The sequence below is a fragment of the Myxocyprinus asiaticus genome, chromosome 27, assembly GCF_019703515.2.
Source record: "Myxocyprinus asiaticus isolate MX2 ecotype Aquarium Trade chromosome 27, UBuf_Myxa_2, whole genome shotgun sequence".
Taxonomy (NCBI): domain Eukaryota; kingdom Metazoa; phylum Chordata; class Actinopteri; order Cypriniformes; family Catostomidae; genus Myxocyprinus; species Myxocyprinus asiaticus.
The window spans coordinates 4,533,676-4,561,491 of NC_059370.1; the positions used below are offsets into that span (position 1 = coordinate 4,533,676).

The 27,816-nt window shown below is 38.3% G+C and overlaps 2 protein-coding genes across 5 annotated transcripts in view; one reads left to right on the top strand and one right to left on the bottom strand.

Moving 5' to 3' along the window:
* The first annotated feature begins 1,750 nt into the window (after nt 1-1,750).
* slc25a51b (solute carrier family 25 member 51b) lies at nt 1,751-6,189 on the top strand. 2 transcript variants are annotated; one of them, XM_051658615.1, is made up of 2 exons: nt 1,751-1,836; nt 4,305-6,189. In XM_051658615.1, the coding sequence occupies exon 2, from the start codon at nt 4,368-4,370 to the stop codon at nt 5,313-5,315; it is 948 nt and encodes a 315-aa protein (XP_051514575.1). In that variant the 5' UTR covers nt 1,751-1,836; nt 4,305-4,367; the 3' UTR covers nt 5,316-6,189. The 2 variants fall into 2 exon arrangements, with proteins under 2 accessions (XP_051514575.1, XP_051514576.1); XM_051658616.1 differs by lacking the exon at nt 1,751-1,836 and adding an exon at nt 1,853-2,040.
* Nucleotides 6,190-10,045: 3,856 nt separating this feature from the next.
* The window catches only part of frmpd1b (FERM and PDZ domain containing 1b), a 73,504-nt gene continuing 55,733 nt past the window's right edge, over nt 10,046-27,816 (bottom strand). For all 3 annotated transcript variants that reach the window (XM_051658533.1, XM_051658534.1, XM_051658532.1), the window contains 8 exons: nt 25,317-25,436; nt 25,094-25,230; nt 24,878-25,004; nt 21,972-22,064; nt 21,150-21,332; nt 19,371-19,515; nt 17,576-18,598; nt 10,046-15,392 (listed from right to left, as the gene is read on the bottom strand). In XM_051658533.1, coding sequence (XP_051514493.1) covers nt 12,946-15,392; nt 17,576-18,598; nt 19,371-19,515; nt 21,150-21,332; nt 21,972-22,064; nt 24,878-25,004; nt 25,094-25,230; nt 25,317-25,436 — 4,275 coding nt within the window. In that variant the 3' untranslated portion in view covers nt 10,046-12,945. The remainder of the gene's footprint in view (nt 15,393-17,575; nt 18,599-19,370; nt 19,516-21,149; nt 21,333-21,971; nt 22,065-24,877; nt 25,005-25,093; nt 25,231-25,316; nt 25,437-27,816) is intronic.

Genomic DNA, 27,816 nt, shown 5'->3' on the forward strand with positions numbered 1-27,816 from the left:
AAATGGAGAAGAGGAAGAGGGTAAAATGTATGGATTTGGTATGATTTTATTAACCTTTTCGTTATTTTGGTTATATTTTCTTTTCGTTTGAAGAGTAATTTGAATCTAGAAATATTTTTGTTTTAATTTTTTTGTGTTTCAATACATTAATTTACATTTTCAAAATCAAAATCGACCGGTAGAAGTGAAGTGCATGCTAATACAATCACTGTTAATACTAGCCATGATTTGTGTGTCAGTAGATGATAATGATTTATAATACTTACATTCTCTATAATTTAACGGAGCGTACATCCAAATTCTGACGAGAATCACATTTTCTATGCATATAAAAGGACCGTGTCACTGTCATAGAAATATACTCGGCATTCATCAAGGATGCAGTTAATGCACAAAATAATGTAATTTTCAATTCTTCTAATTCATTGCATACAGTCTGCTTACACTACCAACTTTGTATGAATGCGCTGTCTTTGTTTATATCGCTGGTGCTTGAGGGAATGGATTACCGGTATATAATTGGACGCAGATGGTGGAATAACCGGAGAAGAACCTGAAGCTCAGAATTCAATTTCCCCAAACCCGCTTGCACCTACTGTAGACTTTGTGCATGCTTGCACAAAAATATCAAAACTTCCTGGCCTTGCCCACTGACTTTGCACTTATGACTTAAAGCATAGCTCTGCGGTTAACGCTACTGCTCTTAAAACAGGGCCCTATATCTCTTCAATGGCACGCGCGGTATAGAGTTACATAAATTTAACTTCTAACTGCAAGTCTATCCCTCACAGCCTCGTTGTCATTCCCATTAAAAATCAAAGATGGCGCTGCTGAAAATGAAGACACATATATTTGCAAAAATAAATAAATAAATAAAATAAAGTATTGCAAAAAACATTAAAAGCATCGCAAACAAAATTGTTTCTACAAAGTAAAAATCAAAGAAAGATAAGTTTTGTAAAATAATTAATGCCCAAAGTCAGTTGCAGAAAAAAAAAATATATATATATCTCAATTCTTGGGTTTTGTTTACAACATACTTTTTATTTTTTATTATCAAATACAGCATTGTCCTTTATGTCTCCATATAAGCCATATTATAGACATTTTCCCATTTTGTGAATGTAGTACAAATTTTTTTTTTGTTTTTTTCTGATATCCTCCACTTTTCGAGATAAATGATATTACATTAGAGCCAAGAATATCGACCCTCTCTGTCGCCCTCCAGTGTCAATTTACTGTAATAACTCTTCATTTTCCAGCAGTCTCAATGTAGAGACAGACTGATTCTTCTAGATTCTTCTAGATTCTTTCCTGACCACTTCAGGCCGGTCACTCTTCCCGCAGTGGAAACACTAGAAACTCAAGCCGCTTTGGCTGTGAGTCGGTACCGCCTCACTGACCCAGATCACCCCGACAGACCGTCACCAAAGTCTTTTTAGAAAGTTAGTCCACTCGGCGGCCATCTTTGGAACGCTCTCGGGCAGCTATTTTTCTATGTAAACAGGTGGCACACAAGTACGGCTCCTACGATCAAAGAACATATTTCAAATCAGCAGTAAAGTGTGACACCACTGGTATCATAAATGGTGCTTCTTCACCTCAGATTACGCCAGAAAACGCAGTTTTCCCGGCTAGTCCAGCTAATACGCATGCGCGTTCTCGAGTTGATTGACAGGCGATGTCTGCTTCTAAAAGGTGATTGGCTCATTTACCTTTAGGGCGGGACTTCCTATCTACATCCGTTGGGCGTTCTAATATCTCCCATCATTTTAATAGAAGTGGCCTGTTTCTGCTAAATAGTCTGTGCTGTTATTCTCTCTGAACTACCAGAAGGTAAACGAATCATATAAACTCATCGATACTGACTGCTTGAACTAAAACACTTACCAATATAAAGCGTTTTAGTGGAGTTATTTCGCGAGTAAACACGTGAACTTAAGGTGTCACAGGAGTAGCATTAGCATTAGCTCAAATTGTGGGTTCTGGGATCTGAAATAAGTGACATGAAAACCCATTTAAGCTTTTAAAGCACGACAGGTAATTTACAGTTAATATATGTGTATTTAAGTGATGTATAAACTGTGTGGTCAGAAAAAACACGGGTTATGAGAACATGGTCTAGCCACAATTAGCCACATATCCTTCTAATGTAGTTTATTTAGAGATCAAATGAATAATGTTGTATATACTCTTGCCTCTATTGGTTGTAATGGAGTTTTTAAACTCGTTTATTGTTGGATTTGATGTATGTGTTTGTCTAAGCGCTGTTATTGACTCTGAATTGTTAGCAGTAGCTTGTGCAGCACATGTAATAAAATATATTACGTAATGCAAATCAAACTGTCATCTTCATAGGACACCAGATTGTGAACAGTATGCATGTAGTACACATGTAGATGTCATTTGTCGTATGATCTCAGAAGATCTGCTGTTAACTCTGGAGTCAAATGGTTAATGAAGTCAGATCATATGAATGTGTTCATATGTGTTCAAATGTAACATGTATGATTAGAGTTATTGATAAGTGCTGTGCCATTCTTAATAGTAAAACATGTGTTTCATGAGCTGTGGACTTGGAACAGGGTGACTAGCTTGGTTACACTGACGATCAGTGTTGAATGAATATTTTGGCCTTACATTGTCAAGAGTTTGATTGTGATTTTATGCATATTGTTAACATGGAGGCGATTATTTTATGACAGACTTGTTATCCAGCCCTCTCTATGACCTTTAGAAGTTCCTATAGTGTGTTTCCCGAACACCACATGTGCTGTTTTATTTTTGGAGAAGTCTTGCACATGGGTTGTAGTTGCTTTTACACTACCACTAGATCTTTCTTTGGTGGGTGGGTCACTGACAAATGAGGTTGTCCAAGGTGATAAAAATGTGAAATCTACTTTAAGACTTGAAGTTTGCAGAAATGCAATCATTGTGTCCATGTTGGTTTCACAAATGTATGAAAAATATTTCTTGCATTTTCATCTAGAGAATTTTTTTTTAAATAATTTTGATTGATTAAAAAATGATTTAATTACTTATAAAATGTCATGCGGTGGATCCGTCAAGCAAAACCGTTACTTTATTTGAAAGCGTATGCAGCATATACATTTCAAACAGGTGAAAAAGTGCAACTCCAATTGACCAAACAAAACATAACTTTTCATAAAAATATCAAAATAATTATATTTTAATGATGACAAAATGTAGTTTTTTTACTAAACAGTCTTGATGGTGAAAAGGGGTCCTCTCTGGGGGATTTTCTGGAAAACAAAACAAAATTGCTTGTTGGTTACACCACCTGACCTTGATTTGGTGGACAATTTCCAAATAGTAATCATATTTTCAAATAAAATAAAAAGAAATGATAGTAAAATCTTATTCTGCACTACTCACTCTGTAAATTATTTCTTCAAGAAGTTCAGCTTTTAATGAGGATTTTTTTTCTTCTCTCCGGTCAAGTTAAACCACATGACATTTTTTTGACTTTAAGCCACACAAAAATATCAAAATGACTTTGAATTGGAATTAAAAATATGTTCAACATAGAAGAGGTGTATTCAAGTAGTTGTTTTGTGTGAATTGCATTTTTTTTTTAATAAATCTGGCCAAAAAAAATAAAAAATGAGTGCCACATCTTTGACCCGTGTATAGAATGGAATCTTTAATTGGAAAACTCGAGTTAGCCCATTAATGTAAATTCACCATACACTCATCCTCATGTCTTTCCAAACCTGTTCTTCAGGTTGTTCTTCTGTGGAAATCAAAAACAGACGTTTAGTGGGATGTTAATGCAATGAAAGCATGCAGTGTCCGGTGGCTTTCAAGCTCTAAAAAGAACTGTAAAGGTACCCAAAGAGTAGTCCATATGCCTTCTGTGAAGAACAGACAAGCTGCTGCAGCTCTAAATTTCCCCATTTAAAACTTCCATATATAGAACAATGTAAAGGTAACATTAGGCTAATGTGGTTCAGCCTGAAATGTTGATTTAGAAAAATGGCCTCATGCCCTTGTTCTGTCTGGGACACTTGATCTTTGGTTAGGTAACTCACTTATCTCAGCAGTTTAGTGGCTCAAAATGGTTTGGAAAGATTAGACTCTTACCCGAAATAAAACGGTTGGATGGTCTTCTTAAAGGATGCTGCAAGATCTTCAAACTCTTCTAAATTAAGATCCTTATGTTTGTTACAAGATTATTATTGTTTTGCATTCTAAATTGTTTATTTTTTAAAAACCTTGTTCAATTTTTACTTTACATGTATGATAACTCTGGTTTATTGACAACTGTATTCTCTTTTTTACAGGCTGAAATGCTTTTGGTGGATATCATTTGCACTTCTGCTGACCAGTCTGATGCTTAGTTTCTTATGGGGGTGGTTACTACCATGGACCCAGATTCGGCCCAGCAACAGCAGGCCCCATCCCTACAGCAGGGCAAGTTCAGCAAAAGTGGGCACGCCCTAGTGGGGGCCGGACTGGGGGTGGGGCCTGGGCCTCGAGGAAAGCACTATGTGTGCGGCTCTTTAGCTGCTTTCACCAACATCATCGTAACTTTCCCCATTCAGAAAGTTCTCTTTCGCCAGCAGCTGCACGGAGTTCGCGCTACCGAAGCCGTCCATCAGCTCCAAAGGGAAGGGTTACGAAACCTCTACCGTGGGCTTCTGCCTCCCCTACTGCAGAAAACCACCACCGTGGCCATCATGTTCGGCCTTTACGAGGATTTTTCCCGGTTGCTATTGCGACACACTCGCAGTAGCGGCTCGCCCGAGCTTGTCACGCGAAGCATCGCGGCTGCCCTAGCCGGTATGGCAGAAGCCACCCTCACACCATTTGAACGAGTGCAAACACTGCTTCAGGACCACCGCCATAATGGCCGTTTCAACAACACCGTACACACCTTCCGGACCCTTCTGCGAGACTATGGCGTGAAGGAGTGCTACCGTGGGCTGGTCCCGATTTTGTTGCGTAACGGGCCCAGTAATGTTCTGTTTTTTGGGCTTCGTGGGCCAATCAAGCAACGACTGCCTGAGGCTCGAACCCGGATGGGTCACATGGCCAATGACTTTGTTTGCGGCGGGCTACTGGGGGCGGCGCTGGGCATCATGTTCTACCCACTTAATGTGGTCAAATCTCGAGCCCAGGCCCAGGTAGGGGGCGAGTTCGTGCCCTGCGGTCAGGTGCTAATGACCGTGTGGCGGGAAAGAGGGGGCAGCATTGTGCTGTTGTTCCGCGGAGCTACGCTCAACTACCATCGATCTCTGCTGTCATGGGGCATCATCAATGCAACGTATGAGCTCTTTCTGACCGTTTTCTGAAGGAGAGGAGGGGCAATAGTGGCTAAAAGGTGACCTGGAGTAGACTTTTTCCAAACCAAGCCAAATTAAGTGTTCATTTTGGACTATTCAGCACTCTTTAAAAGAGACAGACACTGCCAGTTCCCCTAGTGCACTTCAGAGTAATGATCTGTATAAATCGTGGATGGAATCCATTCTGCAGCGATGCCTAAATATAAAGTCCACATTTCTTGGCCACTATAAGTGTTGTGAAATGTAATGCCACATCTAGTGGCTCTAGTATAAATTTTGACTCACTTTCTAGGAGGAGTTTGGGAGTCTGTGGTACACAGATGGAAAAGCACAGTGTTGCACTACTGAAAGGTTAAAAAGTTTGTACTTTATTGGATAAGTGTAAAGAGTTTCAGTCCTGTTTGTGATGTCCATTGTTTAACGATGAGATGCACAAACTTTGGACTGGAAAAAGCCATGCGTCTGCATTTCTAAAGTGTTAAGTGCAGTTTAGCTGAACATTCATAAGCGGGCATAACTGAACGTATTCATGGCATTTGTGGACCACACGAAGAGAGAGTAGTCTTTACAAGCCCATGATGTTGTTATTATATATTTTTTGCCAATCAAAAATATCCAGATGTATTCGTTTCACAGATGTGTGAACATTTTCATGAAATTATATTTTTTATGTAAAAAGTGTCTTGTGCCGAGTGACAATTTCACATCTTTGTGGGTGAAAAGTAAACAAGTAATTCCCCTACTTGCATACTTGGTCTCATTATTAAAAAGTTTATAATGCTTAAAAATGTATTGGTGTGTTATGGTACATTCCATGATAAGGTTACAAATTGGTGTGCTAATGTGGGTTTGATTTTCAAAAGCAATAAATGCATATAACCTATGTTGTTTGAAGTTGGAATTATTACATATGTTAGATAACAAAGCATTAACATAAAATGAACAAAGAATAAATAACAGCAAGTTTTACCGACAAATGCTCATTATTAGCCCCCTACTGAGTGATAGCTTAATTTTGGCTAAATAACAACCGTGTTTGCTCTGCATTTTAAAAAAGATGTCAAGTTGAAAGGAGTTCAGTTTGGAAATATTCAGTTCTATTCTGTTGCGCTCTGTCTACTGCTTTTCAGCAAAATCTGAGCCAAATTCCGCTTAAGTGAATGCCACTACTATCTGGGAATATTACTACCATACATGCAACTGTAATTAATAAATAAACATCATGGTACTGCTGGTATTTTGATGCTTTGCTTGCTCCCTGGGGGTCTAAGACAAATAATATTTTTAAGGCATAAACTACTATCACGTTTTTCATCAAACTGCACATTGAAGACTTTAAAACATTACTGATATTACAGCTACATTTTGTGTTTTGAGACTATGTGTGTTGTGAAAAGTGCTATACAAATAAAAAAGACTTGAGTATCGCAGTATACTGTGGAACCAGTGGTTAAAGGTGCACTCAGTATTTTTTATTTACATCCTCTTGGACTTACACTGACCCCTAGTGGCCTGGATGTAGCATTATTCAGTCACAATAGTTTCAGGTACAAATGCCACTGTAGATATTCACTTTTCACAGTAAGCATTTTCTAATTTAATTTGTGAGTGAAAGTGTCTAATAACGGCAGTTACTGCGATTAAGCGAGTAGTATGCAGCTGGTCATGTGATCATAACATGGCAGCCCCCATGAGGAGACCCTCTCCACATAGGTTAAACAGCTTTTATAAGGTTTCTGATGTGATTGGAGTCTTCATCTCGTATGTGTAGACAATTTAAAACATATGTTTCAAAATTAGGATTAATTTAATTAGGCGTAAAACTTTTTGAATGAGGAAAAAATGACTGAATTAGATTGTTTATATTTATTCGTTGCCCCATCTTGTGGACTTCAGAGACAAGGTTGATGTAAAATATCTGGTGATCGCTGATGTCATGTAGCTTTTTCCCCCATTTAAAATAATATCTTTAAAATTTGAGTAGAGAAAAAAGTTTTGTAATATTTAAGTGCAAAATTTGAATGTAGTTTCTCAGCCCTGTTGACAACTCGGACGGAAGCCAAAAAAAAAAGCTCTGACATAGTGGTACCCAATGGGAAGGACCCATTTATTTTGTGATAATGTCCAGCTGACTGTACATTATACTGTTATATTACATTAATAAATAATATTTTAAGTTGAAATTATGTTTTTATGTGAGAATCTCTTATATAACAGTTTCCAGCAACAGTTGAATTTAACCTCCAGTTTGCAGAGTTTTCTGTAAGGTGTTTATATTGCGAAGATGACTGCTTATTGACCTATATCTATTACAAGACTACTTGCCAAATAAGTAAATAAATGGACATGAAATATTACGTTGAGTTAACATTTTATTAGCGTATTTGTTGACATCGCAGAGTGAAACGAGAGCCTCTTTACTTGGGGTGCATAAAAGTTGCCCAGGCAGATGTTACAGTGTCATTTTAAAGAACTGTTTTCTGTCTGGACAATCAGAAAATGCGACAAATTTACTTTGGTCAGATAGAAATTAATTTAAGACCTTTGTTTATATTTTATGTATTTGATATGTGTGTATCCATTTCTCTGTCTCTTCCTCAAAACTTTGATTGACTTTTGAAACCCTTTCCATAACCACTGCTGACATAATGGGCACAATTATTGAGCTTGAGTGGAAGTTGTGTGCTTTCCACAGTTCTGCTCCAACAATTTCAACCTCCAGGGGACACAGGAAGAGACACAGAGTGACAGATGCTGATGGAGTATGGCAATATCACACAGCCAAACAGTGAAGATCAGTTCATTGCAGTGTGCTATTACAGTTTTAGGGCACTGAGTTGGATAGTCCTTCTGTTTTGCAACCTGATCTCATAGTGAAAATGTGACTCTATACACATTTTTGCAAAACTTGTTATACTTGTCACCAGGTACAATTTCCTGTAGTTTCCTGGTGAAATAAACACTAAAGGTGCTGCAAACACTGTGTGTTTTATTCCCTTTCACTCAAATCATGATTTTAATGGCTGATTATAATTTTATAAATACTTATTTTTCTCTTACTCAGACCCTGCTATTTTATGATATCGACACACTTTTACTCTAAAGAATCTTTTGAAAAACAATACATTTTAATGCTTGTATTACAGACACACCTACATATATACACTTATTCCAACATAATTATCTTGCGTGGTAGCTCACCTGACAGGGTGTCCAACTTCAACAATCAAGCTGAAACGTGACATTACAGTCATAGATGCGTCAAAAATAATGCGTTTGGTTCAGAAAATGTGCTATTTCATTTTGCTTTTGCTCATTAAAACACTAATGGGGTTAGATTTAGGCATTGATTTGGTAAGGATGTCTTTTTTAAATGTCTCATTTTTATTTTAAAATACTATGGTTCAGGCAAAAGTTTTAGGATAGGGAGGTATATTTTAAAAAACAAATGATCTAAAGTTCACCTTAAAACCTCATCTTAATACGACACCATTTTACTTGCTTTTGGCGCCCCCAGCTGGACATTTCACTGGAACCCTGCAGCCAAACATGTTATACAGCACGTACATTTTGAATTGCAAAAATGTTGTCATGTTCAAGTAAATTTCATGAGACCAGGAGAGTTGGCCTTAGAAGATTAATGTTTGGTCGAGGCACTATATGGGACATTTGACATCAAATGCCTCATCATTTTATTTGAATTAAAAAATAACATTTAGAGAGAATGATTTCATTGTAAAACTAATAAATGTTTTTGAATTTTGTTACTAAAATACAGTACAATATGTGTTCATTTTGGCCATAATACAGGACGTCCCGGCTAATAAGGGACAGCTCTTTTCCCTAATGGGCAAGGACCACTCTAGACACTAAAAAAGACACTAACAATCTAGTTTATATCTAATCTTTTTGTAACAAAAGCATTGCTTTTCTTTTGGTCAAAAATATAACATCTTTTCAACAAAAATAATAATGAACCAATTCACTCGTGCAGTTGAAATAACAGTTCAGTTCTTAAGTAATCTCTGTGTGTACTAAATTACCGGGTGTTAAATCAATAAATTAACAATCTTTGGCCTTACTACAGATTAAAACGTTCTCACTCCCTCTGTTCAAAAACCTCTGATTAGAGCGAGTATGTGTGCCAGTAAACAACTCCACCACAATCCCATCATTCCCTCTGCTTGAACTGTGAAAGACTTCGACAGAGTTTAACCCAGGACCTAATCTGTAATCTCCTCCTGCAAATTCAAAGACAAATGCTGACCAATGACGACTCAGTGTTTAGTAGGTGCTGTTTAAGAGGAAATCAGTCTGTTAGAAAATGCAAATATGTGGTGATTTGTGAGATAATTATGTGAAAACACTATGAGATTAGAGCAGTATATAGACCCCAAAAACAAAGATGTGATCTGTTAGGGTCAGTTGTACAAAACATGTCAAGAACTTGTCAATATTTCACCCCAAAATCAAAAGAAAGAAATAAGAAATCATATTTTGCTTAAAGAAAATAACATTTTTAATAAACATATTTTTGGACTATTACATTTCTTGCATTGTGACATTATTTCCATGATAGTTACACATTGCCCTCCTAAATTCTCATTAAAAAAAATTCCTATTACTCTAATGCAAAAAAACATATGTTTAAATTTTCACCTGTACATGTATTTATGGCATTCATCCTTCAAAGCTTCTGAATGCAGACAAATGCTATAAAATGCATCAGTTCCACAGCATTTGTCTTCAAAATCAAACTTTTATTTTCATGAACACAGTTGAGGGAATGCAAAACGTTCTCCATTGTCCCTTCTCATTTAATCCATTTTGCCTTCATATTCACATACAACAACAAGTAAGCTTTTATTGTGTGCAACTTAAATTGCAAATGTCTGCATCCATTATGCCTTAATACATATGATCCATTCAAGCAGTTTATTTTTTGCTTCGTATTTGCTACAGTCGACATGGCAGTTCATTTGATCTCATTCTCAGAACCTTCATTTTACAGGAAGTTTTATATATAGAAATATGTTTGTTCTCTGGTAGTTTGATATGACAATCGCTCCTCCGAAGAGTCTGTATGTAAGAATTTCTGGTGTGCTACTAAATAAATGAATAATAACAGATTACATACACAAATTCCCAGGTTATGTTTGTATATAAATGTATCTTTATTTATTTTCTCTTGAGTCAAACTAGCCATCTGGCTGACTAGATAACCACAATCTGGCAGTATGTGTGTGTGTGTGTGTGTGTGTATGTGTTGGTGGGGGAAGTGTCTTATATGTGTGATATTACTGCCATATGGAAGCACTTCTCTAATTTCAAATAACTCAGAACCAAACAGGATAATGTCATCATCTATCTATTGACCTCTAGTTGGTCAGGTGATCTGGGCGATTTAATAAATGATATGCTCTGAGCGGAGTCTGCCTTTTGAAACCTGATCTAGGAGTCCGATTTTTCAGACAATTGCTGAAAATGCAAAACACTGGTCTCAAACACCAGAACTCAAGTGTTCCAAACTGAGTGTACAGATGTTTGATTATCTCCTCCAATCCATAAAAATATATATTTTTTGCATGATAGCCAAGTCCTAAAATAGCAATCTAAGGCCAGAAACATGCCCAATGCAAGTATGCCATGAATGCTTGACCAATGCATTGCAAGCATGCAGTTCTGTTGTACTATATATACTTCACGTGCATTCTTGCTTTGGTCTGATGGTAACAAACCTCTGTACTCAAGGGGGCGATAGAGTTACCTTCAAATTCAGGTTACAAAAATAAACATGTTGACAGTTTAACTTGCTCAGCAAGATTTGCTTCAAACTGTTTATCTACTATGACAGTAGTTGACCTGATAGAGAAAACTGATAGTAGAAGAAGACAGTTTATAATAATGCCCTCTACAGTGCCCCTTGTGGCAGCGCTAAGAATGCAATGAGCACTTGCTTTGCGTTAGCGTTGTGTTGACACGTTTCAGAATTCAAATGAAGCACTTCTATTCAAGTACTCATGTAGAGTATATTTAGGGTCCTATTCAAATGTGATTTACAATAATGAATAGAGCACCGAGTATTAGAAAATTGGTGCTAAACACCATTTACAGAATTGAAAGGAAAAACCTTTTCAACCAAACATTTTTTTCTTTTTTTTTTTTTTCTAAAATAAACAGTAGGCAAATTATGATAAACAATATGCTGCATTTGCATTATGGTGCAATTTAACAAACTTTCATGAAGGTCCTCCAAGATAAATGATAAAAGATAAAGCCTAAGCTTGTCAGGGAAGTCCTCTATTATAAGTGATCCACCAAAAAAAAAAAAGTGATCATATGTAGAAAACGTAAGTATATGTGGATAATTTCCAATACAAATTGTGACACTTGCATAGTCAAAAATGAAGGACAAGTGAGAAATTGTGTGGTTTGGCTATAATTGGGGTCAGTTACAGGGTGCTACAGTTACATCGTGACAATGTTGTTGTGTAAACACACCCCAATTGTGCTATTACGTCTTTGGACCACACCGATCTCTGTGGTTAACAGTCAGCCAATATAAAAACTTACATCAAATGCCAGACTTGACACAGTGACGTACAGGTACAAAAAATTCCAAATGTCCACACTTCTATTACCATCTTCTCTCATTCTACAGACACATATCGCAGACAAAATGAAAGTCCTTTGTAAAGTCTGGTGAAAAGTTACTGCATAAGTACTTGGGTTATTTAGTGTTCTCCAAGTTGTTCCCAGCATCTATTTGGTTGTACAAATTGTTGTGTTAGGGCACCTACACACTAGAATTAATGCAGCACCATAGAGAATGCTACCAATCTATTGATTTCAGTGGGGATTGTGCATCGCAAAAACATAATGGAAAAAAGCAAAGTTTTACGACAGTGACATTTAGTCATGCAACCAAAAGTTCTACCTTTTGCTGATATTGGCATCCATTGAACAATGAGTATTTCAGAGAAGTGGGTCTAGTTGTGCTTTCGGAAATTTAATTTACTGTATTCCCGATTGATGTCAAACTGACCCAGGTCTTTTAACCGTTTCAAAATGAATCTTATGCATTCCTATTTGTCAGATGCTTTCTCTTGTGTGTAAGCGCCCTTAGAAAAGTCTGTAAGATTTGTCCATTCAATCTGTAAAGAGCAACTAAATCATTGAAGGTACATAACATTGTTTATCAACACTGTTTATCTCTGGTTTCCATGGTTATTAGAGCAAGAGGTAGGGATTCACATACACAAAATAAAAACACAAAACAAAATGCAGGTATAGTAGGTTAGAAACCACGGTGCACATATACTGTATTTAAAAAATAAATACATACATACTACAGACTGTACATACATCAGGAATTAAAGAACAGTTAGAAAACAGCTACGTTTGAATGCATAATTCAAGTACGTTTATAGGGAGACTTGGCAAGACAAACAGATTAATGTGTAATAGTTCTCTCTAGTCAGTTTGTTAACATTGTGTATGCTCATGGCACTTGCTATTATTCTTGTGTGCCAGCACACGATCAGTTTTTAGATGCCCAAAAAGCATTGATACTTTTGAAGTACAATTCAATGCTCTCACTATATGGTCCAGTTTCAATTTTAGAGCCGGAAGGTAAAGTTTAAAAGTTCAGAGGTACATTTCCATTGTCTATGTCTGGCGTCCGTGTCCTAAATAGCTGAGTGAGTGAGAAGACTGTAGAAATAAGAACCGTGCACTGCTTGGCCAACAGCCTGACACCCTCGCCCTCTCTCGCCATTTCTACAGCGGCCACAAACTCCTTATACAGGTCCACAATCTCTTCAAGCTTCCCCAGGGCCTCATCCGCATCAATATCACCATGACAACCTCCGCAGTCCGAACAGGGAACTCGCATACAAGTGGAGGCCAGCTGCACCAGCGCTCCAAAGCTGTTACCGAGCGACAGAAGAGCATCATCAGGCGCCCAGCCTACCCGTGTAGCCCTCTGGCATCCCGACGCCAGCCTCCGTGCCTCGGCTTGAACCAGGCATCGTTCTGTCTCTGAAAGTGAGTGCCCATTCAAGCCATTGCCATTTTCACACTGCCCCTTGTGACAAGAAGGGTATATATTGGAGGGTCCTTTCTTCAACAACAAAAGAAGTTCATCAATGTCTTGCTGCAAAGAGGCATAGCCGTCTTTGAGCCCAGCACCTTTTTGACCGGTAACATAATGGCGGCCCTGCAGGGTGCGGAGAGGATTATCTATGGGGCCGTAGTCCAGAGGCAGAGATTTGAGAGGCCTGGGTGGGATCAGGAGTGGACTGAGCTCTGAGGACGTTGACAGGGGACGAGGTGAATCTCTAAGTAGCGATAGGACATTTGATGATGGAGCAGATATGATAGAATGGGAGGGAACCAGGGTGGGTTGAGGTGGTTTACTGATCTGGTTTCGACGGGAGAACTCGTACACAGTGAGATTATCATCAAAGCCACAATTATCCTCTGTATCTGCACTGAAACAGGTGGCGTAGACTGTATGGCAACCGCATGCATCACGATGAGAAGGACTTGTAGAGGATAGAGAGGATGTATTTTCAAGTCTAATCTCTGTTAGGTTGCCTTTCTGTGACTGAGGCTGTTCAGACTTGCAGGTTCCAAAATGCCTGTGCAAATCAGTGGCTTCTGTAGAAAATTTTTGCCTCAGGTCAGGATGGCTTGATGATGCTGGTGGTTTCCCATTGGTGTCCTTCACAGGAATTTGAGTCGCTTCTTCTGGTCCATCTTTGAGCTTCACAATGACAACTTCAGCATATTTTTCTTTGCGGTCAATCAAAGATGGCACTGAAGTGGCCTTGGGGGATACTTTCTTGGATTCATGATTTCCATCTGTTCCATTGGTTGCTTTGTTGCCTGTTGATGACATAGTGTTGCTAAGTGCTACTGTCCCCAAGATCTCTTGGGAACGGGTGAGGTACCATGGCATATCCTGAATTTTTCCACGCAAGACTGTGGCAGACAGACGTCCAGACGAACCTTTTCTGTTGAGGAAACTTGTCCCAGTTTGAGCTAGATCTTCAGGAAGAGTGCTTATGGACTGAACAGATGGAGAAGGTAAGGGCGAAGGGGTAGGCGTGTTTGATGCACTCGATACTTTGACTGTAGAGCTTTCAGCCTTCAGTTCGGTCCTTAGGTTTTCATGACTAAGAGAGACACCCTTACTTAGTGTAGTGGGTGGGGTTGTACCATTTCTCTGAGACCAGGGGTGTAGGGAAAGTCCATTGGGGGGAACATTTTTCTTGGCCTCAGGTTTTTGTACCGGGGCATCAACTGTAATTGAGGATGGTTGAAAAATAATGGTTGCAGGCTTGGGGGGTATTGGGGGCTTTGTTTGTAGCTTGGGTGGTTTATTTTCTGGTTTTCTACTTTCAAGAGATTGTAGAGAACCATTGCTGTCTGCTTTTATTTTCTCAGGTTCAGTCTTTCCTTTGGAATTTGTTGGCTCTTTCTGAGTTGGCTTAATGTCTTGAGTATCAAGTCCTTCTGGATGCACATGATTTGGAGGAGTCTTTTTTTCCACACAGACTGGGGTATGGTCAGATATTCCATTTTGTTGTCTGGGTCCATTTTGAGTCTCTGGGTCTACTAAGGTCTGTGAAAGTGTTGCTTGGCGTACTGCTGTTATTAGTGACGAAGACAGTGATGGTTCAGGCCCAGTGACTGGTTTGAACTCCATAGTGTCTGGCTCCATCTCCAGAAGCTGTGATGAAAGATGAGCATTTCGGCCAGGGATGTCCCCATTGCAGTGCTGGGCTTGCTGAACCGAGGTGTGGTTAGCAGAGAAAAGCTTAGGCTCCACAGGTGTAGGTGTGGGAGGCAAAATAACTGAAGGCTGATGAACCTCCAATTCAGTGTTTTTAGACCCACTATGGGTGATATGGTTAGCAAGTGAAGGTTTCTCATTGGGGGTATCTTTATCAAGTGAGGTACTCTCCACTATCTTTTCCTTTCTTCTGCTGTCTTTATATTCATGATCCTTTGTATGATCCTCCACACTAATCTCAATATCACTAAGAGGAGTTTGGATGTTCTTCAAATCGGAACCATTCTCTGCAAGAGTATGAGAAAGAGGTGTGTGTGACTTGTACAGATCAGGACAACAATAACACCTTTAATACATATTGAATTAAATTAACAAAGGAATGTTCTGGGTTTAATACAAGTTCAGCATTATCCATAACATTTGTGGCATAATGTTGATTACCACAAAAACTTATTTTGTACCTGTTTAAAATTTGTAAAAAAGCGTGGTTACTGTAAAATACTTGCAATAGAAGTAAACAGGGAAGTACAGTTGTGCTCAAAAGTTTGCATACCCTTGGAGAATTGGTAATATATGTACAATTTTTAAAGAAAACATGACTGAGCAGGAAAAACACATTTCTTTTATTTCTTATGGGATTCATATTCAACTGTAGGTTATAACAGAATGGCACAATCATAAAACAAAACATGGCAACAAAGAAAAAAATGAAATGACCCCTGTTCAAAAGTCTGCATACCCTTAGTTCTTAATACTGTGTATTGCCCCCTTTAGCATCAATGACAGCGTGCAGTCTTTTGTAATAGTTGTCTATGAGGCCCCAAATTCTTGCAGGTGGTATAGCTGCCCATTCGTCTTGGCAAAATGCCTCCAGGTCATTCAAAGTCTTTGGTTGTCTTGCATGAACCACATGTTTGAGATCTCCCCAGAGTGGCTTGATGATATTAAGGTCAGGAGACTGTGATGGCCACTCCAGAACCTTCACCTTTCTCTGCTGTAACCACTGGAGGGTCAACTTGGCCTTTTGCTTAGGGTCATTGTCGTGCTGGAAAGTCCAAGTGCATCCCATGCGCAGCTTTCGTGCAGAAGAATGCAAATTGTCTGTCCGTATTTTCTGAGAGCATGCTGCATTCATCTTGTGATCAATTTTCACAAGATTCCCCGTGCCTTTAGAGCTCCACCAAAGCATCAGTGAGCCACCTCCATGATTCACAGTGGGGATAGTATTCTTTCACTATAGGCCTTGTTGACCCCTCTCCAAACATAGCGCTTATGGTTGTGACCATAAAGCTCTATTTTGGTTTCGTCAATCCAAATGACAGTGTGCCAGAAGCTGTGAGGCGTGTCAAGGTGTTGTCAGGCATATTGTAACCGGGTTTTTTTGTGGCATTGGCGCAGTAAAGGCTTCTTTCTGGCAACTCGACCATGCAGCTCATTTTTGTTCAAGTATCGTCGTATTGTGCTCCTTGAAACAACCACACCGTCTTTTTCCAGAGCAACCTGTATTTCTCCTGAGGTTACCTGTGGGTTTTTCTTTGTATCCCAAACAATTCTTCTTGCAGCTGTGGCTGAAATCTTTCTTGGTCTACCTGACCTTGGCTTGGTATCAAGAGATCCCCGAATTTTCCACTTCTTAATAAGTGATTGAACAGTACTGATGGGCATTTTCAAGGCTTTGGATATCTTTTTATATCCTTTTCCATCTTTATAAAGTTCCATTACCTTGTTACACAGGTCTTTTGACAGTTCTTTTCTGCTCCCTATGGCTCAGTATCTAGTATGCTCATTGCATCCACGTGAGAGCTAACAAACTCATTGACTATTTATACACAGACACTGATTGCAATTTAAAAAGCCACAGGTGTGGGAAATTAACCTTTAATTGCCATTTAAACCTGTATGTGTCACCTTGTGTGTCTGTAACAAGGCCAAACATTCAAGGGTATGTAAACTTTTGATCAGGGGCATTTGGGTGATTTCTGTTATCATTATGACTTAAAAAGGAGCCAAAAAACTATGTGATAATAAATGGCTTCATATGATCACTATCCTTAAATAAAAGACAGTTTTTTTGCATGATCAGTCATATTTTCAAAATCAAAGCCAAAATTTCACAATTTCTGCCAGGGTATGCAAACTTTTGAGCACAACTGTATATGTCTCAAAAGTATAGTCATAAGATTTAAACAATATACTTGGTAAGTGCTTTGGCAAGTGCTTTAACAAAAATACAAGTTTAACATGGTTGCTTTTAAACCCTCGAAGCCTATGGCGATGTTTGTTTCCATTGTACCTGAATTACTTTAAGCAATATTTGTACTTTTTTTAAAACTGAGGAACAAGTGTAAATGATTTTCTGTAGTGACGATTATGCCACAAATGATGTTGATAGAGCAACTGGTATAAAACCTGGAATTTCCCTTATAGGAATGTACAAATATGTAGTTGTATTAATAGAATGTTCACTGACCTGTGGGGTGTTGCTCTGTGGTGGGAGGGGTAAATCGATCTTGAGCATCAAAAAATTCCTCCTCAGATTCTGAACCACTATCTCTAGTGTCTTTAGCTTTTTCAAGGACATTTGAGGGCACTGTTTTCCTCAGCCCAGCCTGTGCTCTAATCTTTGAAGATGGTCCCTGTTGTTTCACTTCATTTGCATCTGTCTGGTTATGTGGAAAGGTGTTTCCCTCTTGTCGACATGCTGGATAGTTGTGAATCCTGGCGAAGAGTGCCTGAAAATTCACACCTGCTAGTTTAGCATTTATGCTGTTGGTGCTACAAGAGGCTAACACAGCCTCAAATTCTGCGGACATGCTGGAAATGCGACCATCTTTCCCACTCTCTCCTTTTTTGTCATCCTCTTCCTCGTCACTCAACGCATCATCACTGGCCGCAGGCAAACTTGGCAAGCTGTCAGACATTTGGGAGAGGTCAGTGTAGCGTAGACCTGAGTGATTATCATAGGACAGGTCAGAAAGTCGCACAGATTTGTTTAAACTGTACTTTTGATCTAAACGCTCAGGCACCTCCAGCAGGTATGGGTGATGGACATCCAGACTTGAGGTCCCAGAACTGGGCTTACCTTCCTGAGGGTCATCCATTTGGCCAAGATCACCAATGGCCGCTTTGATACTCTCCTCCAGCGCATTCAACGAGTTACTAGACAAGCTAGAGAAACTGCTGTTGACTCTTGGGTCGGTGTACCAGCCCGTCTCCAAAAGGGCATCCATTGTCGCTGTGAAACCCTCATCCCTGACAGACTCGCTCTTGCCAGCCTCGCTTCCTTCATCCTCTAAAAAGGGATGCGTTACAATCACTTTCACCCTCTCTGCCTCGGCTTCAGTTTTCCCCTCTGCTTCCTCTCCTTCTTCTGTGCCATCGTTGGTTTGATTAGACATGGTGTCCTCTGACAGCTGAGTATCCAGCAGACTCTCCATGGCGTAGTCATCTTCTGAACTGTCTTCTGAATCACTGCCACATCGAGAAATATACCCTAGAAATAACAAACACATTAAACATAAGTTTTTATATAATAATATAAGATTTTATGTTTTTAAAAATACACCTGCAGTTACACCAGATATGATAAAACAATCAAACAAAAATACTATAACATTTTTAAATCTTAATCAAGTCCACAATGTAACACTGTGTCCTAACCTGAGGCGGCATGATTAAGTGATAAAAGTGATAAAATCTTAATTTGATGCAGGAGATATTAACACTTGGTCTTTTCATGATCGGATATCTATCCAATCAATAAAAATGCATAATATGACAAGTGTTAATTTGAGCACTCAAGCCACCTCACCTCATATTACTGGTCGCTTGGTTTCTATTTTTTGGCATCATGCTGGGCAGCCACAGTGAAATCTCATTGGTCCACAATCGTTGAACCACATAACTGTATATCACTTTCGCTTTCAGTGTGAACGTCCGTCCATCCATCCATTTTCCTATGGCGCAACTACAATATATGCAATGTATGCAACGCATAGGGGTGCGACACAAAGGTGGGCACCAACGTAGACACTGCATAACCCCCTTTAAATAGGTATTTGCACCCTTGAACGTAGTATTTAAATGAACGAAGCTGTCAATACAACAAGCGAGCGATGTGGCATGACATACAGTAACTCAATGCCACACGTTTTCAGTTGACGGTTAGTTCCTCTTTTTTCGTTCTGCGCAGTTTCTCCCCTTAATAGAACCTGATGCAACATCAATCGCTTGCAATATGGATGGGGTTATGAGAACAGACGTACCTTCCTCCACCAGAATGCGTCGCATTTTAGGTCTCGGTCTCCAGCGGAACACGTTGATGTTGGGATCCACCAGCAATTTGCAGTATCCAGCCAGCAGACAGGCCAAATCTTTAGCTGCTACGGATTCCATTAATAAAGCCATAGGCTAGACATTATAAGAGAGAGAGAGAGAGAGAGAGAGAGAGAGAGAGAAGAGAGAGAGAGAGAGAGAGAAAGAAAGAGATATGGTCTGGATTAGTTTGATCCTTTATGTTAGTATCCTTAACAGATCTTTGACATGTTTTCACAGATATTCATACTGTTCAGCTTTTTTGGTTTTGGGTTTTGATGGAGCCCCTTAGAGGACAGCGAGGAAATGTATTTATTTTTAATTGTTTTACATTCCCTCACAATAGTCTTACAAAATGTTTTGCATTCCCTTGTAATAAGTTTTGCTTTCCCTCTCTATTTTTTTGTAACCCTAGTAATCACAATATTTACCATGGTTTAACTACAGTTACTATAGTTAAAATATGGTAATTGTAGTAAAATCAAAGTAACAACAAATTACCATGATTGTACCACTGTAACTATAGTTCAACTATGGTATTTGTAGTAAAACCATAGTAACCACAAAATTTACCAAGTTTCTACTACAGTAACAATATTTTAACCATGATATTCATGGTAAAAACTAAAGTAATAATACAGAAAATAAAAACCATAATCATTCTGCCAAAATACATGGTTAGTTTTACTATAGTAACACCATGGTTAATTTGTGGTACATGTACCATGCTTTTTGAAACCATGGTTCTTACCACAAAACAATGGTTTCATGGTTACTGGAGGTTTACTATATTGGTTAATTTTGCTAATTTTTGTAAGGGCATGTTTTTTTGTTTTTGTTTTTGTTTTTGTGGAAACCATGGTTTTAACCATGTTGTTACAATAGCAAAACTGTAGTGACCTTTTTTTTAAGCATAATGATTGATTTTTTGTATTGATTTTTTTTTACGATAGTTTAAGTTTACCTGTATTATGGTTTTTACTATGAATATCATTGTTAAAATATAGTTACTGTAGTAAAACCATGGTCAATTTTGCGGTCACTATGATTTTGCAACAAATACCATAATTCAACTATGGTTACTGTAGTAAAACCATGGTTAATTTTGGTGAAGGTATGGGTAAGGGATGGATAAAGTTATTGTGAGGGAACGCAAACTCTTACATGGGAGCTCAAAACATTTTGACCGGGAATGCAGTAGTTTATCAGTATCAGGTCTACCAATAAATGCCATCTGGTGGGTCTCAAAGAAGTGCGTCAGACAAGGATATTCACAGGTAAAGTGAATTATTCACATTTGTATAAATTACTCAACTTTTTAAGTAACAGCTACTCATTCTTAAGTGAGAAATGCAAAGCATTTTAAGTGTAAAACAATACTGTATAAATACTGTATAAAATCACAATATTATTATTAATGATAATAAATTTATATTATGTTTTTATTGCTGTAGTCTAATTATTTTTTGATTTACCATTGTGTCAAAAATTAAAATAAAATATAAAACTATTTAAAATTTGTTTGGTTATAAGACACTTAAACATAAAAATAATTAGTATCGGTTTAAAAAAAACAAAAACAACATAGGTTGATCTTTAATCCTAAATATGGCAGTGGTGAAAAACTGTTCCCTTTCTTTCTCTGTTTATATTGCCGGGTGTTTTATCACACCTGGGCGTCTCACTGGTAGAGTTATCTGAATCTGTCAGTTGACGTGTACTGTACACACCTGGATGTCCTGTAGGTAAATCTTGACCATGCTGACTCTGTCAGACTCTGCCAGCACCTCTATTCTGGTGATGTAGTGGAAGTCTATAATGGTGGAAATCATGTTGAGCTGGTGGTTTAGGATCTGGCTGATCCCGTATCTTGCTCCCACCAGCAAACTCACCAACGACTCTCTGTCCTGCAGCTGTAACACACACATTTCCATAACGGAGCATAATAAAAATGGCCCTCAATCATTATTTTCAGTGAATCAAATATCTCTCACTGTTTTTGTACATTTAAAATAATAATAATAATAATAATAATAATAATAATAATAATAATACAATAGCTATAAGCAATAGGCAATCAAAGAGAGCTATAGGCAATAAATATACCAAAAACATTCTATTGCATTGCCCTAATTGATTACACACAACCAAAAATAAACAGCACGATCAGTGTAGTCTGATTCATGGAATTATTCACTGGTTCTTTTTAATGAATTGGTCAAAAAGACTCACAAATCAGTCTCAAACTAATAAGTCATTGGATCAAGTTGTACTAAAGGCTCATGAGACTTAACTCAGTGTAATTACTGACTGGTGGTTCATATGCACAATATACACATTAAGTAATTTGTTCTGAATGTGTTTATGTAATAATTTTATTGAAGGAAATGGTACTTTATTTAAATATTTTACCTAAAATACTAGAATTTTTTATTTTGTTAAGTATATAATTACAATATGTTATTTTGGGGATTTTTTGGAAACATATCTGTGCTGTGTAGATTTAGTTTGTTATTTGAGCTGAAAGTGGCAGATGGACAGAACTCTCTCACCAGCATGGTGGCATTGTAGCTCCTCCCGCTGTATGACATCAGTTCTGCCATCTGGGTCAGATAAGCCAACCGGGCCTGAGACACAGAGATAACCTGAGAGAGAGAGAGAGAGAGAGAGAGAGAGAGAGAGAGAGAGAGAGAGAGAGAGAGAGAGAGAGAGAGTGTGGAATAATCTCTTAGCTTTCTTAAACTCATCACCATGTCATTCCAAACCTGTAGGACTTTCTTTCTTCTGGAGAATGTACTGTTTTTTTATTTATTTATTTTTCATGCAATGGCAAAGAATGGTGACTGGAGATGACAAGCCTAAATAAAGTATGACAAATCACCTTTACACAAACTAATTCCACCACAAACACTCGCAATTGGCTGAGCCAATGTTGCCAATGAATGCTCAAACAAACAGCAATATTTTGAAAGTGCCAATGAGTCACAGTTTTTACACTTTTCAAGGGAATCAATCTACAAATGTCTTAATTATAGCCATTAAGTTGGGATAGGAGAAAGTATTTAAAGGAATATTCTGGGTCCAATACAAGTTAAGCTCAGTCGACGGCATTTGTGGCATAATGTTGATTACCACAAAAATTTATTTCAACTCGTTCCTCATTTTCTTTAAAAAGAAATGCAAAAATCTGTGTTACAGTGAGACACAGTGGAAGTGAGTGGGGCCAATCTGTAAAGGTGAAAATACTCACTGTTTCAAAAGTATCGTCACAAGACATAAACAATGTGCATGTTAACCTGATTTTAGTGTGATAAAATCACTTAATAACCTTTTCTGTGTAAAGTTATAGCTAATTTTACAACTCTGTTGCCATGACGATGTAACGTCAACAAACCCTAAAACGACTGTAAAAATTACAATTTAAACAACTTTACAACTTTATTTTTGCACTACTCTCATTTTACTTTACATGGCTAAATTTGCACCATTTCTTATTGTACCCTGAAAACACACTGATAATATGAACGCCAGGGCCATCACTAGTGGTTTGAAATATGACAATGATTCTAGGGGCCCACAGTTCCTGATGGTCAAACAATAATTACAGTAGGATTGATAATATAAAAGAGTGTAATTATTTTAATGTATTTTGGCACAGTGATAATAATGTAATTAAAGTAAGTTTAATCTTTCAACAAATTCTCCCCTTCACCCTTTAAAAATGGACTTTTCCTTCCCTCATGCTCTGTGTCAAACAAAATAAGTGGCACACAGCTGTGCACCTGTGCCACTCATAATCCCTGCTTTTCCCCTCATGTCATCACTGTAAAAAATTGATGAAAATGTACTTATATTTGCCATTCCTTAAAAATAAACTTTTTGTTTTAATGGATAAATACACTGACTCTGTTAAAAAGCAAGTTCAGTCATGACAACTCTTAGCATGTTAATGTAGGTATAACATATTAAGAGGATACTGGTCTTGGCGGAAGAAATCTGCTAATGCTGTTGCTGCTGCTGCAGAGCAAGTACGGAAACTTGCTACTGCCAGAACATACATAGACATACTGAGTTGTGCATATGGACATGCTGCTGCACATATAGACAAATGCAAGACATGCTGCAACGAGCATGTATGAACTTGCTGCCACACAAATAGACATAACAAACAATCCCCCAACAAAGCAGGGAAGCTGCATAAAAGTCAACACAAAACACAACTCCCTCAACCAAGCAGATCTATCACCAAGATGTTTGTACTGCTGCTGCTCTGAAGAGCCATGCGCACTGAGTGTATGCTAGCTATAACTCATAATGTGTACCTGAACCAGGAGAGCCAAGAGCCTATTTACCTAGTGACTTAGACTAGCTATGTGTGGATTTATTTAATCAAATGATCTAAGATAGCGATGTGTGTCAGTCAAATTTTGCTAAGGCTTACCTTGCTAAAGACGTGCTTCTATGTGTCATGGCCAAAAGCAGACCTTACTGTGCAAGCAAATAGAAGAACAGCCCCAGCAAACCACCTGAGCAAATAACATTTTCAGGGAAATAACTCTCGCAGCACACTGCAGTGAAACCAGCTTGTCTGCAAAATTGAGCAATTTAAATGTAACACAAAGAGACCTCGTTTGCACCTAGTATTAAGATGCATCTCGGGTGATCAGATCACATGTGGTCAAGCAAGACACATTGCTGCTTGCACCTGGTCGATTAAATTATTCTCTTGTGACCATTTCTGTTTGAATTTAGAAGGGAGTGTCTCTGATTTCATTATGACATACATCAATCAGTTTGTCAGCGCCGGGTCAAAACACAACATGCTGAACTTGTCAAAATTGCCAAATGTAAGACAAATTAATGCACAAAATGACTTAACATAACTAAAACAGGGTTTCTGTAAAGCTCAGGGTTTCTGAAGGTTTTTGAATGTTAAAGAAGCTCAATGTCTGCAATTCGGATGTCGGATGCAATGTTGAGTGCAAATATTAACACAAAGCTGACAAATTTTATGTAAGTGAATTCCCCACTGGGTTAGAATGTTAAAGATTTACTGTCATTTACTGAATTATAAAAGTTTGATGGATAATTCCAAATGCTGACCTATTTAAATCTAGTGTGCCATTTTTCATTATAATCACCTTTACACACTAATTAGTGTAAACCTATGAGGCTTCACCTGGAAATGCAGCCTGTCACAGCTGTTATTATTGTTGTGAAGTCTGTAAAGTTGTGATTGTTACTGACAGTTTTAAGCTGACTGTAAAAACATATTATAAATGTTTCATTTGTGAATTTGCCAACTCTTTTGTTAACATCCTTTCCATGGCACTGATGTCAAATCAGCTCTTTTGACTGTGGTTTTGGCTTTAATTTTGACAGTATGCTAGCGCACGATTTTAAGGAAAGCGAGTAAAATGCATGTTAGATAAATAACAAATATGACTCTTATACACACCTTCTGTCGTGGTTCCAGCAGTGACTGGATCTTCTTCATGTGGTGGTTCAGAGCTTTGCGCAGGTCTTTCTCTCTCATGTTCCTCAGTAGTGTGGGAGAGATGAAACTCTCTAAACCAAACTCTTTACTGACACACACATGCACAAACACATTACACTGTGGATATTATTTCAGGACACACTATAAGTGCTCTCATGTGTATGTGTGTGCTCTTACACAACAGCCTTCACAGATGCTCTTGTGGTCTGTCCGCAGCTCGCCAGTTTCTCATGCATGTGCAGAGCGGCTAGTCTCAGCGCCGTGTTGCACTTCATCTCAACGGCGTAACGTTCCTGTAACACATCTCCCACACTCTACAAACACACACACAGATATATACAGTGGTCTTAAAGGAATAGTTAAGCATTGCTTTATTTCTATTGAGGTAAATGTATATTACCTGTTGGAAGAGGTACTCAAAGGCCGCTGGGTCATCCTGCATGAGGTCCACTGGGTCTCTGGGAATGAAACAGACTCTAAACAGACACCTGTAGTCATGGGAATCCTTCTTCTGCACCACCTGTAACAGCAGGTATAAAAATTGCATAGATGTTAAGAAGTTGTCAGTGTTGGGAGTAACAAACTAAAAAGTAGTGATGTTACTATAACTTAAAGATGCACTTTAACCCTTATATAAATGAATAGAACTTTTGAAAAATATGTATAAAATCAAATGAGATTAACCCCTTTAATTCTTTGGGTCCAGTGGACGGGACCAGTAGTGTGTAAGAGGTTTACGCCTAAAATGTAAAAGTCCTTGGATACATAAATAGTCATATGTGGTACCATTTGAAAGCTTAGAATCTGAACTTGACTCCATCACTTTTGCATTTGTTACATAATATAACAAGACCTGAAATCCTCAGCATCACAAATGAGTCCCAACTTGTGGTAATGCTGTAGAAATATTAATATGACTATAAATGTTTTTCAAATAGTACTAAAATAGACAAGTTGTGTATTAAATGAAAGCTCTCGTTCTTAGAAATGATATTTATTTTGTTGCCTTAACACCAGAGTTTCAATGATTATCAAAAGAATCCAAAAGTGAGTCATGTGGCGCCATGCGAGGTTCGGACGAGTGAACGGCGAGCTCTGCGCACTTTGCTGGTTTTAACGCTTTTTGTGTCATAGACAGGTGAGATTTGATACACCCTGTTCCATAACTGTTCTGTGAAGACAATATGTCAAAGAATTCAAAATCCTCAGGCTCTGAAGACATTAAAAGACACTTTCATGCTCAAGCTGAAGTCCCTGAGCAGCAGGCCTAAAGCCCGGGACTCAATTTGGCCAGTGAGGTGAAAGAGATTCAGCGTCAACTGTTGAACATTTCGGCAATGCTGACGAAGGTCGTTGCTGACTTGGAGGATCTTGCTGTAATACGTCGATCGATCACTGCCATGGAGACAAAATTCACTGAGTTGGTTACAAGAATGGCGGATGTTAAGAAACGGATCGATTATCTGGAGTATTCGGAGACTTCGGGACAGTTTGTGGATGAATCTGCATGTTCTTTGTGCTTATGCCCCATATTGGATGGAGTTTGTTTTGTGGAATATTTCTTGCAAACAATTAGAGTGATTAGGGCACTTGTTACACTCATGTAACAGCCGAATGGGCTGGCTCACTGAACATTCATTTGACTGCCCGAAGAAACTGTACGTTTTTTTTTTTGTTTTTTTTTGCTGGTTCCGCTAGCGGCTGGAGCTTGTTTTGTGGAGGAACACACCTTCAGGACAGTTATGTGGATGAATCTACACGTTCTTTGTGCTTATTCTGCCTATTGGCTGGAGTTTGTTTTATAGATTATTTTCTGTTGTGTAATTCTGTTTCACAAAATTTGTATAGAAACACCGGACTTCAGCAATCCAATGGCAAAGTTGTCACGGGGACTCTCGTAGGCGTACATGGACTGTTTGAGTTTAGAGGGATGGACGCCGGTTGGCGCCATCGTGCGCAGGGTTAATGAGCATGTTTTTCTTTTTTCTGTTTTTATTGTTCTGGGGGATGTTCGGGGGCTGATTGTTGCACCAATGTTGGAATGTGGTCTTTATAATTTTATTTTTGACACACAATCTATTTTTTCTCATATGTCAAAATGTCAAATGTTAATATGAACGGATTGCCTCTCTCCATGTGGAATGTGAATGGGTTGGGGCAACCCATAAAAAGAAAAAAGGTTATTTCTTTTCTTAAACATAAGAAATATGATATAGTGTTTCTTCAAGAAACGCATCTTTCCCCGCAGGAGGCTGAAAAATTTGGGAAGATATGGGGTGGACATGTTTTCTTTAGTGCTGGCTCAAGTAAGAGCAGGGGGAGTCATTACATTGATAAGTAAACATCTACAATTCAAATGTCTCAAACAGATTAAAGATAAATTAGGAAAAGTCATTATTGTTTTAGCAGAAATTCAGGTGCAAAGGTTGATTTTGGCTAATATTTACGCACATAACGCTGATGATCAGGGCTTTTTTATAGATCTTGTAGGGATGTTGCAAGCTGCTGGCACCCCACATGATATAATATTGGGAGGAGACTTTAATCTTTTGATGGACTCAGTCCTTGATCATAGTGAAGCAACAGTGTGTTAGCCCCCTAAAGCAACATTGACTCTTAACAGGATGTGTAAAAATCTTGGTCTTACAGATATTTGGAGACTTTTGAACCCACCTGTTAGGGACTATAAATTTTTTCCATCAGTCCATAAGATTTATTCTAGATTTATATATATATATACATAAATCCCATTTAATCTGTTGTGGACTGCTCAATTGGAAACATCTTAGTCTCAGATCTAGCCCTGGTGAGTTGAGGTGTTGCCACATTCGTAGAAAAATAAATCATATATTTGGCACTTTAATTTATCCCTTTTGCAAAATCCTGAATTCCAACAAATG

Coding starts and splice junctions, on each gene's coding strand:
- slc25a51b (XM_051658615.1), top strand. CDS start 4,368: ATGGGGGTGGTTACTACCATGGACCCAGATTCGGCCCAGCAACAGCAG.